The sequence below is a fragment of the Saimiri boliviensis genome, chromosome 17, assembly GCF_048565385.1.
Source record: "Saimiri boliviensis isolate mSaiBol1 chromosome 17, mSaiBol1.pri, whole genome shotgun sequence".
Taxonomy (NCBI): domain Eukaryota; kingdom Metazoa; phylum Chordata; class Mammalia; order Primates; family Cebidae; genus Saimiri; species Saimiri boliviensis.
The window spans coordinates 29,076,531-29,091,176 of record NC_133465.1 but is presented as its reverse complement, the minus strand read 5'-3'; the positions used below and the strand labels follow the sequence as shown (position 1 = coordinate 29,091,176).

At 41.6% G+C, this 14,646-nt stretch overlaps 1 protein-coding gene across 1 annotated transcript in view; it reads left to right on the top strand.

Annotated features, from left to right (window-relative positions):
* The window catches only part of EFCAB5 (EF-hand calcium binding domain 5), a 142,337-nt gene that overhangs the window by 108,953 nt on the left and 18,738 nt on the right, over positions 1-14,646 (top strand). Inside the window, exons 18-21 of the mRNA XM_074388426.1 lie at positions 1,769-1,921; positions 8,390-8,493; positions 12,865-13,118; positions 14,299-14,585. Coding sequence (XP_074244527.1) covers positions 1,769-1,921; positions 8,390-8,493; positions 12,865-13,118; positions 14,299-14,585 — 798 coding nt within the window. The remainder of the gene's footprint in view (positions 1-1,768; positions 1,922-8,389; positions 8,494-12,864; positions 13,119-14,298; positions 14,586-14,646) is intronic.

The following is a 14,646-nucleotide window of genomic DNA, read 5'->3' as shown; positions in this document are numbered from 1 at the left end:
ATGTAATTTTGAAGAGTCTGTGGTTCCTAGAGTTTCTTGATAACAAGCCCACTTATGGGTTCTAAGGATTTCCCATCCCTTCTCTGTGGAACAGGGTCTCCTTATGCCTATAAGAGGAGTATATAACCTAGCACATTGTGGGTCTTGGAATCAAACATGCCCTATACTTCTGATCTGATGATAGTGGTCATCCCTGCACAGATGCAGGCATTAACACTGGCATCAGATCAGGGCAGCTCCTACCCATCTGCCCAGGGCTGGCATTCGTTCTTGGCTTTTTAACATTTTTTTTTCTCATTTCAAAGTTTATCTTGTTCCTTTGATACTATTCTCTAATAGCACATATCACAAATTTCACTGAATGATTATCAAAAGCATAAAAACTTACTTGGATCTCTCTTCTCTTTACACCTTTGACTATTTTTTTTTTTTTTTTTTTTTGAGACTTGCTCTATTGCCCAGGTTGGAGTGCAGTGGTGCAATCTCAGCTCACTGCAACCTCCGCCTCCTGAGTTCAAGTAATACTCATGCCTCAGCCTCCCGAGTAGCTGGGATTACAGGTATGCACTACCATGCCCAGCTAATATTTATATTTTTAGTAGAGACAGGGTTTCACCATCTTGGCCAGGCTGGTCTCAAACTCCTGACCTCAAGTGATCCACCCTGCCTTGGCCTCCCAAAGCGTTGGGATTATAGGCATGAGCCACCACACCTGTCCTATACCTTTGATTTCTTGATGATCCTTTTTTTTTTTTTTTTTTTTTACATTTTAGGATATTTATTTTAGACCCTTTCCTATATTTATCCACATACACATCACGTTAATGAATCACATAATCGTCACATTATTTTGCAACTACTTTTTAATTTTAAATTACAGTATATTGTAAACCTCTTTTTATGTAAATAAATGGTGGCAAAGTATTCCATTCTATTAACTAAGCAACCCCCATTATTAAACTTACATTTTGTTTCCAATTTTCTTCCTGTTATAAATAACAATGGGCCGGGCACGGTGGCTCATGCCTGTAATCCCAGCACTTTGGGAGGCCGAGGCGGGTGGATCACGAGGTCAAAAGATCGAGACCATCCTGGTCAACATGGTGAAACCCCGTCTCTACTAAAAATACAAAAAATTAGCTGGGCATGGTGGCTCGTGCCTGTAATCCCAGCTACTCAAGAGGTTGAGGCAGGAGAATTGCCTGAACCCAGGAGGTGGAGGTTGCGGTGAGCCGAGGTCGCGCCATTGCACTCCAGCCTGGGTAACAAGAGCGAAACTCCGTCTAAAAAATAAATAAATAAATAAATAACAATGAAAACTTTATAACTCTGTATTCTTAATTATTTTTATTATTTTTATTTTTTTATTTTTTATTGCATTTTAGGTTTTGGGGTGCATGTGAAGAACATGCAAGATTGTTGCATAGGTACACACATGGCAGTGTGATTTGCTGCCTTCCTCCCCATCACCTATACCTGGCATTTCTCACAGGGAGGGGAGCATCATACACTGGGGTCTTTCAGGGGGGAAATAAGGGAGGGACAGTGGGGGATGGGGAGTTAGGGAGAGATAGCATGGGGAGAAATGCCAGATCCTATTTTTATAGTAAAATCTGGAACACTGCCCTTTGAGGACTGCTGAATAATTTGTAGGAAGTAGATTATCATGAAGTAATTACATTACTGGTAAAAGTAATCCAATTACTATATCACTAATTATTTTGCCATTTTAAAAAGAAAAGGCTACTTGAATATTCTGTCTCTACAGGGTGTTGCCAATGTCTTTAGCACTGCCTATCACTACGTCCGCAGCCGCGAGCACATTCTGCATGTTGTGATCACCGGTATTGGCTGGCTGTATGACGTCACATCCAGCATCACCTCCATCACTACATACTTTGTAGAGCCTATGCCAGCCCAGGTAGGCCAGGCTCAGTAGTGATAGATCTCTCCAAGGTAGCCGAGTGTCTAGACGTTATTTCTTGCTAATATTTGAACTATATTAATCAGCTATTAGTCTAACTGAAGACAGATTTCCCAACACAAGACCCTTGGTTGTGAGTGACAGGAATCCATCTCAAATTGCCTTAGGCAAAAGGGAGAATTAACTGACTCATGTGACCAAAATGAAGACAGGGCAGGAGTCAAGCTATCTTTCAGGATGGTCACAGGGATTTGAAGCCATCAGGGCTCTCTGTGTTCATCTCTCCACTTCTCATGTTTGTTTCCCTCTGTACATTGGCTTTGTTCTTCCAGCTAAAGATGGGCTTTTTCCGCAGGGCAAGTCCGATGCTTACTGAAAGCATCCAGTAAAAAGTTCCAATTTGGAAAACCCAAGAGAGAAAATTCCTTTTTTTTTTTTTTTTTTTTTCTGTTTTTAGATGGAGTCTCACTCTTGTTGCCCAGGCTGGAATGCAATGGCACAATCTTGGTTCACTGCAACTTCTGCCTCCTGGGTTCAAGCGATTCTCCTGCCTTAACCTCTAGAGTAGCTGAGATTACAGGCATGAGCCACCATGCCTGGATAATTTTGTATTTTTAGTAGAGAAGGGGTTTCTCCATATTGGTCAGGCTGGTCTCAGACTCCCGACCTCAGGTGATCTGCTCGCCTCAGCCTCCCAAAGTGCTGAAATTGAGCCACCGTGCCCTGCCAGAAAACTCTTTTTGACTCATCCTGAGATACATCCCCGCTGGCCAGACTGGGGAGTTTATAGTAATGGGCAACACTCACCACAATCATATGGGTGGAGTGGGAAGGGACAAGGAGCTACTGTTTTGGAAGGACTCAGTTATATGACACCAATATTTTTAAGCCCTCCTATCTATAATGTCATGAATTCTTGCTGAATGTTTGCTTTGCTTCTTCCTACTTTGTGTTAGGATTTTGCGTATGATTCGAGTAGGTAGAAAGGTTTTTCCTTTCAGAAAGGCTGAATGACTCTGGGAGGTGCTTGGTCAGGTGGTGGTATCACCTGGGTTCCCCCTAGTCCCTTGGCTGGCCCAAGGCAAGCATGTCTGCACTTCCCTCCAGGCTGATTCCTTCCTTTCTTCCCACCAGGTCCCTACATCCCTCCCTCAGTAGCTGGGTCAATCTGATGAGGACTTGGTCATAAGGGCAGAATCATGGAGCTCTCTGGTGGGGAGCCAGGCCATGGAGGCAGAGAATGCCTTGTAACTGGCACTACTAATGAGGGTGGGGATGGGAGTCTTCAAGGTCACTTAAGACTGGGGCAGAGCACCCTGTTTGAAGGGGTCCAGCTACAGTGGTCCTTCAAAGCACATGGGAACCCAGCGAAGATTCCGAAGAGTATGGTCAGGGCCTTAAGACAAACAACACATAGGGCACCATGGAAAAGGACAAAATAGCCCGAAACAGTCAGCAAGAAACATGACTTCAGCAGCTGTAGGTTCAGAATCTAGAGTCCGCAGACAAAGCCACCAGGGTCACATCCCATCTGACCTGGGCCCTCTTATGGTGGTGAAAAAAATCCTGCCAAAGGTGAGGAGAGAGAAGGACCACTCAGCAGCCAGGTTGTGAGTGAGATTGTGGTGGGGCAGAGACCAGAACAGCCTGTCTAAGCTCTTTTCAAGCACTCAGTGATCATATCTTCCTAAGCCTTCCTCTTTCCCTTCTGCAGCCCCATCCAGATTCACTTTTCTCTCTTCTCCAGCCTGCTCTATGTCTCAAAAAATAAACAGTATCAATGGGCTCTTTGGCCCTTTGGCTTCTGCTTGAGTTTGTCCAATGAGAGCTGCCAACAGAACACTGGAGAGCAGAAGTAGAGTGCAGCTGGGACGTTAATGCTTCTATCTCCCTCTCTGCCAGGTTGCTGTGAGTTGGCTGTGTTTCTCTCCTAAAGGCCACTTCACCTTTCATCAGGCAGTCCTCTCCATACAGCTGTCCTTTGTAGGTTCTGGTCATTGCTCCACCACACCCCTCTACCCCGTCTTCCAGCCTCTTCAGGCTGAGAGTGTTAACAGCTCTTCCTTGTTACTAGGTCGGGATTCTAAACATTGCCTTCATAAATAATCCTTTTATTAAACTCCCCTTAAATTACCCAGTTCTGGCAATCTGTTTCCTTATGATACCCTGACTGACATGAAATATAAAATAAATTCTGAAATACTCCCCCTTACCTCATGCCCATGTTCCTGCAAGGTACAGAGTTATAGAGGAAAAAAATTACTGCTCTGTTAACAGTAACCATAGATGAGGAAAAACAGATTCAAATTCTCTTAGGTATGAAATTCAGGGTATTTTAATTTATCACCCCAAAGCACTTCTGTCTATTTCTTTGGAGTACCGAATTTATTAAATAGGTAACTGCGGCAAGTAGAATAATGCCTCCCCCTCAAGATGTCCATGTCCAAATTCCTGAAACCTGTGAATATGTCGCTTTACATGTCAGAAAGGATTTTTTGCAGGTGTGATTAAGATTAAGGAATTTGAAATGGGGAGATTATCTTGGATTGTCCAGGTGGGCCCTGGATCATATGAGTCCTTAAAAACAGAGAACCTGGCCAGATGCAGTGGCTCACACTTGTAATCCCAGCACTTTGGGAGGCTGAGGCAGGTGGATCACGAGGTCAGGAGGTTGAGACCAGCCTGGCCAATATGGTGAAACCCCATCTCTATTAAAAATACAAAAATTAGCTGGGAGTGGTGGTGTCAGCCTGTAGTCCTAGCTACGTGGGGGGCTGAGGCAGAAGAATCACTTGAACGGGGAGGTGGAGGTTGCAGTGAGCCAAGATCGCACCATTGCACTCCAGCCTGATGACAGAGCAAGATTCTGTCTCAAAACAAACAAACAAAAAAAAAAAAAAAAAAAAAAAAGAGAGAGAACTCTTTCTGGTGCTGAGAGACAGGAGGATGGAAAAAGAGTCAGAAAGATGGTGATTTGACATCCCACTGCAGGTCCCGAGATACACAGGGCTACGTACAAAGACCCAGGGCATTAAGGGCAGCCCCCAGCTGACAGCCAGCAAAGAAATCAGTTTCTCCGTCTTTTAGTTCCCTGGGGTCTCAAGAGAGACAGGTGGCTAACACATGTGCCTGGTTAGCTATCTTAAGTCATGATAATGTAGGCTTTTGGAAAAATTTGAAAGTCAGACTAGCCAGTGATTTCTGCTTTCTACCTCATCACGTTCCTTTTCTAAGGCAGTGAACAGATAGACTTTCTGCTTGAATGAGAGGGAAGGACTCTCAGGAGAAGAGAGATTCTCAGGAGGAGAAAACTGTAATACTACAATTAATGTTTCACATTCCACACTTCATAATAGAAAGCAAATTTTCTTTTACCTCAGGGATTTCAAAAATGTTACTCTGTCTGGAACATTTTCCCCACCTTATCCCATCACCCTTAGGCCCTATATGAAACAAATTATAATTTAAGTCAAGGGACATAAATTGTTTTGATAAAGTAGAAAGCCGTTATTTTTTCCCCACAAGAAGATCATTTTTTAAGGATATAATTTCTGCCAGGCGCAGTGGCTCACGCCTGTAATTCCAGTACCTTGGGAGGCCAAGACGGGTAGATCACCTGAGGTTGGAAGTTCAAGACCAGCTGACCAACATGAAGAAACCCCCATCTCTACTAAAAATACAAAATTAACCAGGCGTGATGGTGCATGCCTGTAATCCCAGCTACTGGGTAGGGAGGAGAATTGTTTGAACCCAGGAAGTGGAGGTTACGGTGAGCCGAGATTGCACCATTGCACTCCAGCCTGGGCCACATCTCAAAAAAAAAAAAAAAAAAGATATAATTTATCCCAAGAATTATTTATAAATTTAACAAAATTCCAAGAAAAATCTCAACATGATTTTTTAAAAACTTGACAAATGATTTTAATATGAAGGTTGAGAGAAAACTTGCAGTCCTGGTCTGGAGAAGGATTGCTACTTACACCAAAGGTTGGAACAATTAAGGGAAGGTTGATACATTGACTAGATAAAAATGCAAACCTTTCTTGCACCAAAGTTATAAAGAAAATTAAATTTTATATGACAAATTGGGGTAAATTGCTACCTGTCTGGCAAAGGCTTAACACTATTTTACACAAATCAATGAGATTTTTTTTTAAATCCAAAAGAAAAACAAGCAAAGGGCAAGTATACTTGGGGAAAAAAAAAAGTCATGCAAATGGTTTATAAACATGTAAAAAAATATATTCAATTATTCTCAGTGAAATAAATACAAAGTTAAGTAAAAGATAATTTTTTACCTACTAAATTGAAACTTTTTTTTAGAGGCGGGGGTCTTCCTATGTTGTCCTGGTCTGGAACTCCTGGACTCAAGCAGTTGTCCCACCTCAGCCTCCTAAAGTGTTGGGATTTCAGGTGTAAGCCACTACATCTGGCCAAAAAAAATTTTTAACTACAATTTGAAATATTTGTTAGACATCTTAGAGGAGATATTGAATAGGCAGTTGGGTATAGGCTCCCAGTGTTTGGGAAGAAATCCAGGCTAATGAATAAATGGCATTTAAAGCCAGTCTCATGGCTTTAAATGCCATTTATTCATTAGCCTGGATTTATACAACACTGTGAAGGTATTCAGTGCCACTGAATTTTACACTTAAACAAATGCTTAAAATTGTAAATATGCTATGTATATTTTACTACAATAAACAAAACACAACACAAAACAATGTGCCCAGAAGCGATGACCAAAGGAATGAGTGAGAAAAGAAAAAAAAGTGTCTAAGGACTGAGTCTTGAGGTGCTCCAAGTGTTTAGAATCACTGTGGCTCAAAAAAATTGTATTGGCTGTAACTCATAGTACAAAAAAACATTTTATATTCTCACTTATATTTTGTGCACACACACGAAACAGAAATTTCACAAAAGAATACCTACTTGCCCTACATGTTATATTTTCTGATATTCTCTTTTACATCATTTTTACGTGTTTGTCAAACAAGAAAAAAGCAAAAGAGGATAAATATTAAAGCAAAGGAGATAAACAATGTGTAATGGGAAAGGTGAGAATGCATAGATATTGGAAAGAAAGGGGAAAAAAATAACAAGCCAGAACCAGAAGAAAGAAAAGGAGAGGAAAACATAATTGCAGCCTTTTCCCAAAAGGTTTCCTGGGAAATTTTAACTAGGAGTGCTTTTCTCACTACTGAATAATTGCTGAGGGGCTCGCTGACTTTATAGTTTTTGGTTCAAACTAAAATCAAATAAAAAATAAGCTTATTTTCAGGCATATTATTATAAGCCTCTTATTTTCTGTATTATGCTTCTGATCCAACGCAGGAGTGGTCAATTTATGCAATTTTGGCACCAAAAAAAAAAAAAAAAAACAGTAAAGTTTTGGCTAAACATTTAAACCTAGATACACAGGGTGAGATTTAAAATATATATATATATATTTTTCAGTCTAATAGTGTGTAACACTAAATAACAAACCATGAAAGAAATACATGTAGAAAGAAGCTAGAAGCCCAGTCATCAATGTGGGATAATCTTAACAATTTTCCAAGGATAAAGTTGACAACATTTCCCTTCTAAAGAGTTTGAAAGAACCCTTGAAGTCATGGAGTACAGAGGCAAAAGGAAGTTTTACATTACAAAGCAGCTGTTCCTCTTCCAAGCACCATTCAGCATGCAAATCCCCTATGGATCCTCTTACCATATTTCCTCTTTATTCCAATAATTATTTATCTTTATTTTCATTTTTTAGAGACCAGGTCTCATTCTGTTGCCCAGGCTGAAGTGCAGTGACACTATCAGAGCTCACTGTAACCTTGAACTCCTAGACTCAAGCGATCCTCCTGCCTCGGCCTCCAAAGTAGCTAAGACTGTAGGCATGTCCTAAGAATTATTTTCGTAAAGGAATGATTCATAAAAACCCCTCTTTACTTCTCTTGATTGAATTTGTGTTTCCTAAGTTCATATATTTACAGATTATGTTAATATACTTTCTTATAAACTAGTTTCTATGAAAAAATATTGATCAAGACTCATTAAAATATTTTCACAACCCACACGTAAGTTGCAGGTTGACCTACAGTTTGAAAGCTTCTTAGAAGTAAGGGAGATAAAGAAGCAAGGAGAATGAGGATTGTTTAGTGAGGTAGGAGGAAAACCAGAAGAGAGTGTCCTCAGTAGCGAAGTGAAGAAAGTAAATCATCCAGGAACAGTGGCTCACGCATGTAATCCCAGCACTTTGGGAGGCTGAGGCAGGCGGATCATGAGGTTAAGAGATTAAGACCATCCTGGCCAACATGGTGAAATCCCAACTCTACTAAGTAAAATGTCACTGTCCTTAAAACCAGAGGTCATCTAAGCTTTCCTGTTTTTTTCTCTTTATCTGTCCCCAAAAGCTGTAATGGAAATATGAGGTCTAATTACTCCTTTCTAATAAAATGTCTTCCTCTTTTCAAGGATTCAGACTACGTTTTGCGCAACATGATGGTTACAGGGCAGCTGGGTCTGACAGAAATCCACAAAAACCCTCCTACCGTCTACAGGAAGTCATGCATCTTCAGGTATGAGACATGTCCGTTTTGTTTGCCAGAACACATCCTTCTGGTACAATAGTAGATCTGAAAGACACAGCTTCTGGCTCTTGCTCATACACACTGACTTTTATTCTTTTTAATTTAATTGTATTTTAAGTTCGGGGATACATGTGTAGGATGTGCAGGTTTGTTACATAGGTAAACTTGCACCATGGTGGTTTGCTGCACTTATCAACCCATCACATAGGTATTAAGCCCCACATGCATTCACAATTTTTCCTAATGCTCTCCCTCCCCTCTCCCCCATGACAGGCCCCAGTGTGTTCCCTTCCCCATGTCCAGGTGTTCTTATTGTTCAGCTGTCACTTATAAGTGAGAACATGTGGTGTTTGGTTTTCTGTTCCTGTGTTAGTTTGCTTAAGATAATGACTTCCAGCTCCATCCATGTCCCTGCAAAGGACATGATCTCATTCCTTTTTATGGCTGCATAGTATTCCATGGTGTATATCTACAATATTTTCTTTTTTTTTAATTTTACTTTAAGTTCTGGGGTACATGTGCAGATCTTGCAGGATTGTTACATAGGTATACACATGCCATGTTGGTTTTCTGCCTCCATCCCCACCCTGTCACCTACATTAAGTATTTCTCCTAATATTATCCCTCCCCAATCTCCCCACCCACTGCTATCCCTCCCCTAGCTCCTCACCCCTAACAGACCCCAGTGTGTGATGTTTCCCTCCCTGTGTCCAAGTGTTCTCACTGTTCAACACCCACTTATGAGTGAGAACATGCAGTGTTTGGTTTTCTGTTCTTGGATCAGTTTGCTGAGAATAATGTTTTCCAGATTCATCCCCGTCCCTGCAAAAGACACAAACTCATCCTTTTTATGGCTATATAGTATTCCATAGTGTATATGTGCCACACTTTCTTTGTCCAGTCTATCTTTTTTTTTTTTTTTGAGACAGAGTTTCACTCCTGTTACCCAGGCTGGAGTGCAATGGCGTGATCTCGGCTCACCACAACCTCTGCCTCCTGGGTTCAGGCAATTCTCCTGCCTCAGCCTCCTGAGTAGCTGGGATTACAGGCACACACCACCATGCCCAGCTAATTTTTTGTATTTTTAGTAGAGACGGGGTTTCACCATGTTGACCAGGATGGTCTCAATCTCTTGACCTCGTGATCAACCTGCCTCGGCCTCCCAAAGTGCTGGGATTACAGGCTTGAGCCACCACGCCCGGCCTGTCCAGTCTATCTTTATAGGCATTTGAGTTGGGTTCCAAGTCTTTGCTATTGTAAACAGTGCCACAATGAACATACATGTGCAGTACCACATTTTCTTCATCTAATCTATCATTGATGGGTATTTGGGTTGATTCCATGTCTTTGCCACTGTGAATAGTGCTGCAATGAACATACATGTGCATGTATCTTTAAAACAGAATTATTTATATTCCTTTGGGTATACACCCAATAATGGGGTTGTGGGATCAAATGGTATTTCTGGTTCTAGGCCTTTGAGGCATCACCACACTGTCTTCCACAATGGTTAAACTAATTTACATTCTCACCAACAGTATAAAAGCATTCCAATTTTTCCACACTCTCATCAGCATCTGTTGTTTCTTGACTTAAAATCACCATTCTGACTGGCATGAGATGATTTCTCATTGTAGTTTTGATTTGCATTTCTCTCTTTTTTTTTTTTTTGAGATGGAGTCTTGCTCTGTCACCCAGGCTGGAGTGTAGTGGCACAGTCTTGGCTCACTCTAACCTCTGCCTCCTGGGTTCAAGCGATTCTCCTGCCTCAACCTCCCGAGTAGCTGGGGCTGGGATTACAGGTGTGCACCACACCGCCTAGCTAATTTTTGTATTTTTGTTAGAGATGGGGTTCACCATTTTGGGTCAGGCTGGTCTCGAACCAATGACCTTGTGATCCACCTGCCTCAGCCTCCCAAAGTGCTGAGATTACAGGCGTGAGCCACTGTGGCCTGCCTTGATTTGCATTTCTCTAATGATCACACTGAATTTTATTCTGATGGGCTTTTAAAGAAAAGTTTCTGCAGAATGTTGTCTGCATGGGACATACTGGCTCTTTTTCCCCCCGTGTCCTTTTTTTGCAGGGGAGATGGGGTCTCACTGTGTCACCCAGGCTGGAGTGCAGTGCTGTGATCAGAGCTCACAGCAGTCTCAAACTCCCAGACTCAAGCTAACCTCCTGCCTCAGCTTCCCAAATAGCTGGGACACAGGCAGACGCTAAGCCCAGCCAATATAATTTTTTTTTTTAAGAGACAGGGTCTCTTTATGGTGCCCAGCCTTCCCCAAGTCCTTTTTAAAACAGATTTTGCCGGGCGCGGTGGCTCAAGCCTGTAATCCCAGGATTTGGGAGGCCGAGGTGGGTGGACCACGAGGTCAAGAGATCGAGACCATCCTGGTCAACATGGTGAAACCCCGTCTCTACTCAAAATACAAAAAATTAGCTGGGCATGGTGGCACGTGCCTGTACTCCCAGCTACTCGGGAGGCTGAGGCAAGAGAATTGCTTGAACCCAGGAGGTGGAGGTTGCGGTGAGCTGAGATCGCGCCATTGCACTCCAGCCTGGGTGACAAGAGGAAACTCCGTCTCAAAAAAAAAAAAAAAAAAAACAGATTCATTGGCATTTTATTTTAAAATTGCATGTATTAAAGCATGCAAGTGCTTTATTTTCCATGAATTTCCTGGTAAATATGGAATTCAACAAAAACCCACCATAATTATGAATAGTACATTCACATCACTCATCAGAGCTCATTTTTTAATGTTAGCAAGTCTGCAAATGTGTATTTTTTATTTAAAGAAGACATGCAGGGGCAGAGTTGGAGAGAAAGCAGAGCATGTTGTATTTAATAAGTAGTCAATTCTAAATTACTTAGAATGACTCTCACCTGTCAAATGCAAGGAACACTACTGAACTGTGTACAAATGTAAAACATCTTAACTGAGAACACACCTATTGCAAAAGGGAATGACTGCTTTTTCGGGGGTCAGTGTCGTTGAGAAGGCAGTAATCCAGTAATCTCAGACGAGTAGGCTAATTCAACATTTAATTACATATGTTAATTACATTTTAGTTTGGCCTCACACCAGAATGTTCATTCAATCTCAAGCTCTTTTCCACAGAGTTATCCTTGTGCTGGTCAAGGGTTTTATAGAAGTCCTTGTAATACCCATAGCCCTGGATTCTTGTGTGTAACTTACAGCAGATGTCTTTAGAGGAAGTCAGTTGACCATCAGGCTCTATTGTTATGCCTGGAAAGCTTAGTATGATGCATTGTTACTATGGCAATCATCAAGACACAACACAAAGTGTTGGATCAGCAGCAGCAAGGGGCAGGAATGGCAGAAGAAGGACATAATCTTAACTGTCACTGTAGGATTGATATTACAAACTATAAATGTGTTTTTGAGGCTATGCAAAGTACCAATTTTTTACAAATACCTTAAAGAAATGGCATATCAGAATTAATGTAGATGGGGAACGGAGAAAGAAAGAAAAAGAGGTGTGTCTGTGCCTCACCAAGAGAAAGAAGCAGCCACTACATTTCCATGAAAATCTCAAGTCTCTCACTGAGGCAGATGCTGTAGATGCTCTACCCAGATCCCCAAAATGCTTTTTACCAGCTGCTGTAGGCACTGCTGCAAGTAATGGCTCACACCGTAACTTTCTCTGGAGGAGTGCCCTTGAGCAATTAGAGCCCTTCACCTAAGAGATATGTAAACACTCTTCCAACCCAGACTGCCCTCACACACCCAGAGCAGCTTAGAGCCAATGACTGACTAGTGCTAGGATACAAAAGACCCCTCCCTTTGCCTCAAGGTGGGACAGATTCTTTGGTACACTTGACCTTCTAGAGCTCCCCTTGGAATGAGGCGGAGGCTAGACTTCATGTGAAATTACATTCTTACTTAGCTTCTCTCCCTTCCCTATCCTGCTTCCCTCAGTTCCTCCCACAGATTTCTCCAGCGAACACTCACTCAATAAATCACCTGCATAAGCATCCCTGTCTCAGGCTCTGCTTCTAGGGAACCCGACCTAACACACTCATCATTTCTGCTGGCACTCAACCAAAGCATAATGGACAATAAGTAAACAAAAAAATGAACACCTTCAGATAAGTAAAGACAATGAAGCAGAGTATCATGATGGAGAGTGGCTTGGGCGCTGCTTGCTACTTGAGATTGGGTGGTCAGGGAAGGCTTCTCTGCTGAGAGGGATGTTTGAGCAGAGACGTGAGTGAGCAGACTGACAGGTACATGAAATGAGGTAGGCACAAAAGGGAGTAATTCAGTATGTTTGGGTGGAACTATGTGAACAGGCAGTTGTTTAACGTCCTTGTGCTTATTTGGTTCTGGTTTCAGAGATTTCCTCTTCAAATGTACAGACAGTTCAGAAGTCATACTGGCCTCTGCCTGTGGAGAAACCCACATAGCAGTTCCACTTCGTGAGAGAACAGGAGAGGCTCTGGGAGTCCTCGATTTTAACATTGGCCGAAATAGGATGTTGTTGTATCAAGAATATAAAGATCTGCAGAAAATGATGAAAGTGGTTCAAATGGCTTGCTATGAAATACTTGGCGAGTTCTCTGGAGAGAGAGAAAAAAAATACATTTTAGGTATTGTTCATGTGGCATCAGTCTAAATTCACAGGTTTAATAAATAGGTTTTGGGGAAATCACAGGCAGTGCAATGAAATATGCATTTTCTAAAATGAATTATTACAATATATAGATCTTTCCATGTAAAAGGAATTCCCTTATGCAGTCTTGTGCTGATGAGTAACATCTACAAATTCAAGCAAAGAGCCTGGAATAACATTCTCTTGGTTAGAACCATGTAGTTTTAGAACTGGAAGGGCTCATAAAGGCAAGCTAGAACTAGCAATTATTAAATGCCTCCATTGTGTGTCTCAGATATTATTTTATTTAATCCTTATCATAACCCTATGAGGTTAATAGTGATACCCCATTTACAGGTGAGGAAAGTAAGCAACTTGCCCCACATCACACAGTCAAGAAATGGTGAGGGCTGGATTTGAACCCAGGTTTAGGTGCTCTTCCCACTATGTTACACACAACTAAACAGAACATCTTGTTTTACAGATAAAGATGCTAGAGCCTGTAAAAGTAAAGTGGATTATCTAAGGTCCAATAGCAAGCTGGTGGCAGAGCCAAGACTAGACTCCAGTTTTTGTGATTCCACATCCACTAGGCTACTTTCAGTGCAATGCCAGCTTGGAGAGAGGGAGGGAAGAAGAAGGCATGGAAACCTTTGGCTTCCTATGTTGAAGTGAATAGAATTAGAAGAGTAACACTCTGTGGGATTAAGCCAAAAGATTTGAAACTGTATCACAGAGTGGGATAAGAAGAAAGGAGAAAATTCACATCTCTTGAGTGTTCACTATGTGTAACGCCTGCAACTAAGCACTTTTACACCTATCATCTTATCTAATTCTCACAGCTAACCAAGGAAGCAGGGATTAAGTCCATTCTCACGGAAGAGGAAAAGGATATTCAGAGAGACAATAGACTAATAAGGGGGCCAGCAGGTGTTCAAACCAGAGTCTAACTCTAAAACCCAAGTGTTTGCCTTTTCTCAAAGCCTCTTCCTATGAGCTTCACCAGCAGTAATTTCATTTCTTTCTTTCGATTTCATGGCTAGAGAAACTAAGATTGTTTAAAACCAAAGGATATCGTCTTCTTTTCTTGAAAAAAAAGTTTAATATGTTCAAAATCCTATGAAAAAAGTAATGCATGTGACTGAACAGCAATATGAGCTGTCATTTTGCTATTCCAGAGATTGAAAATGCCGGGGAAGTCCAGCGGGCAGGAATTCTCTTCTTCCGAATCATGCTGCTCGAGCTACAGGAAAGCATCCAGCTACTCGATCCCATGGAATTTGTGTCACTGTTGCTCTATGACATTACTCTTCTAGCAGAGCCAAATTCTCCTCAAGACAGCAAGTCCATGGAGTTCGAAGCCAACATGGAACTAGTGTCTGACATCCTGAAGGCGGTTATCTTGTTCTTTCATCCGGAGTTGGAATTTTCAAGTGACCTTGGAAGTTGGGATAAGTGTAAATTTGTAAGTTTTTTTTTTTTAAGCGCGTTTTAAATTGAAGAATCGACTACACAAATTTAGCCGT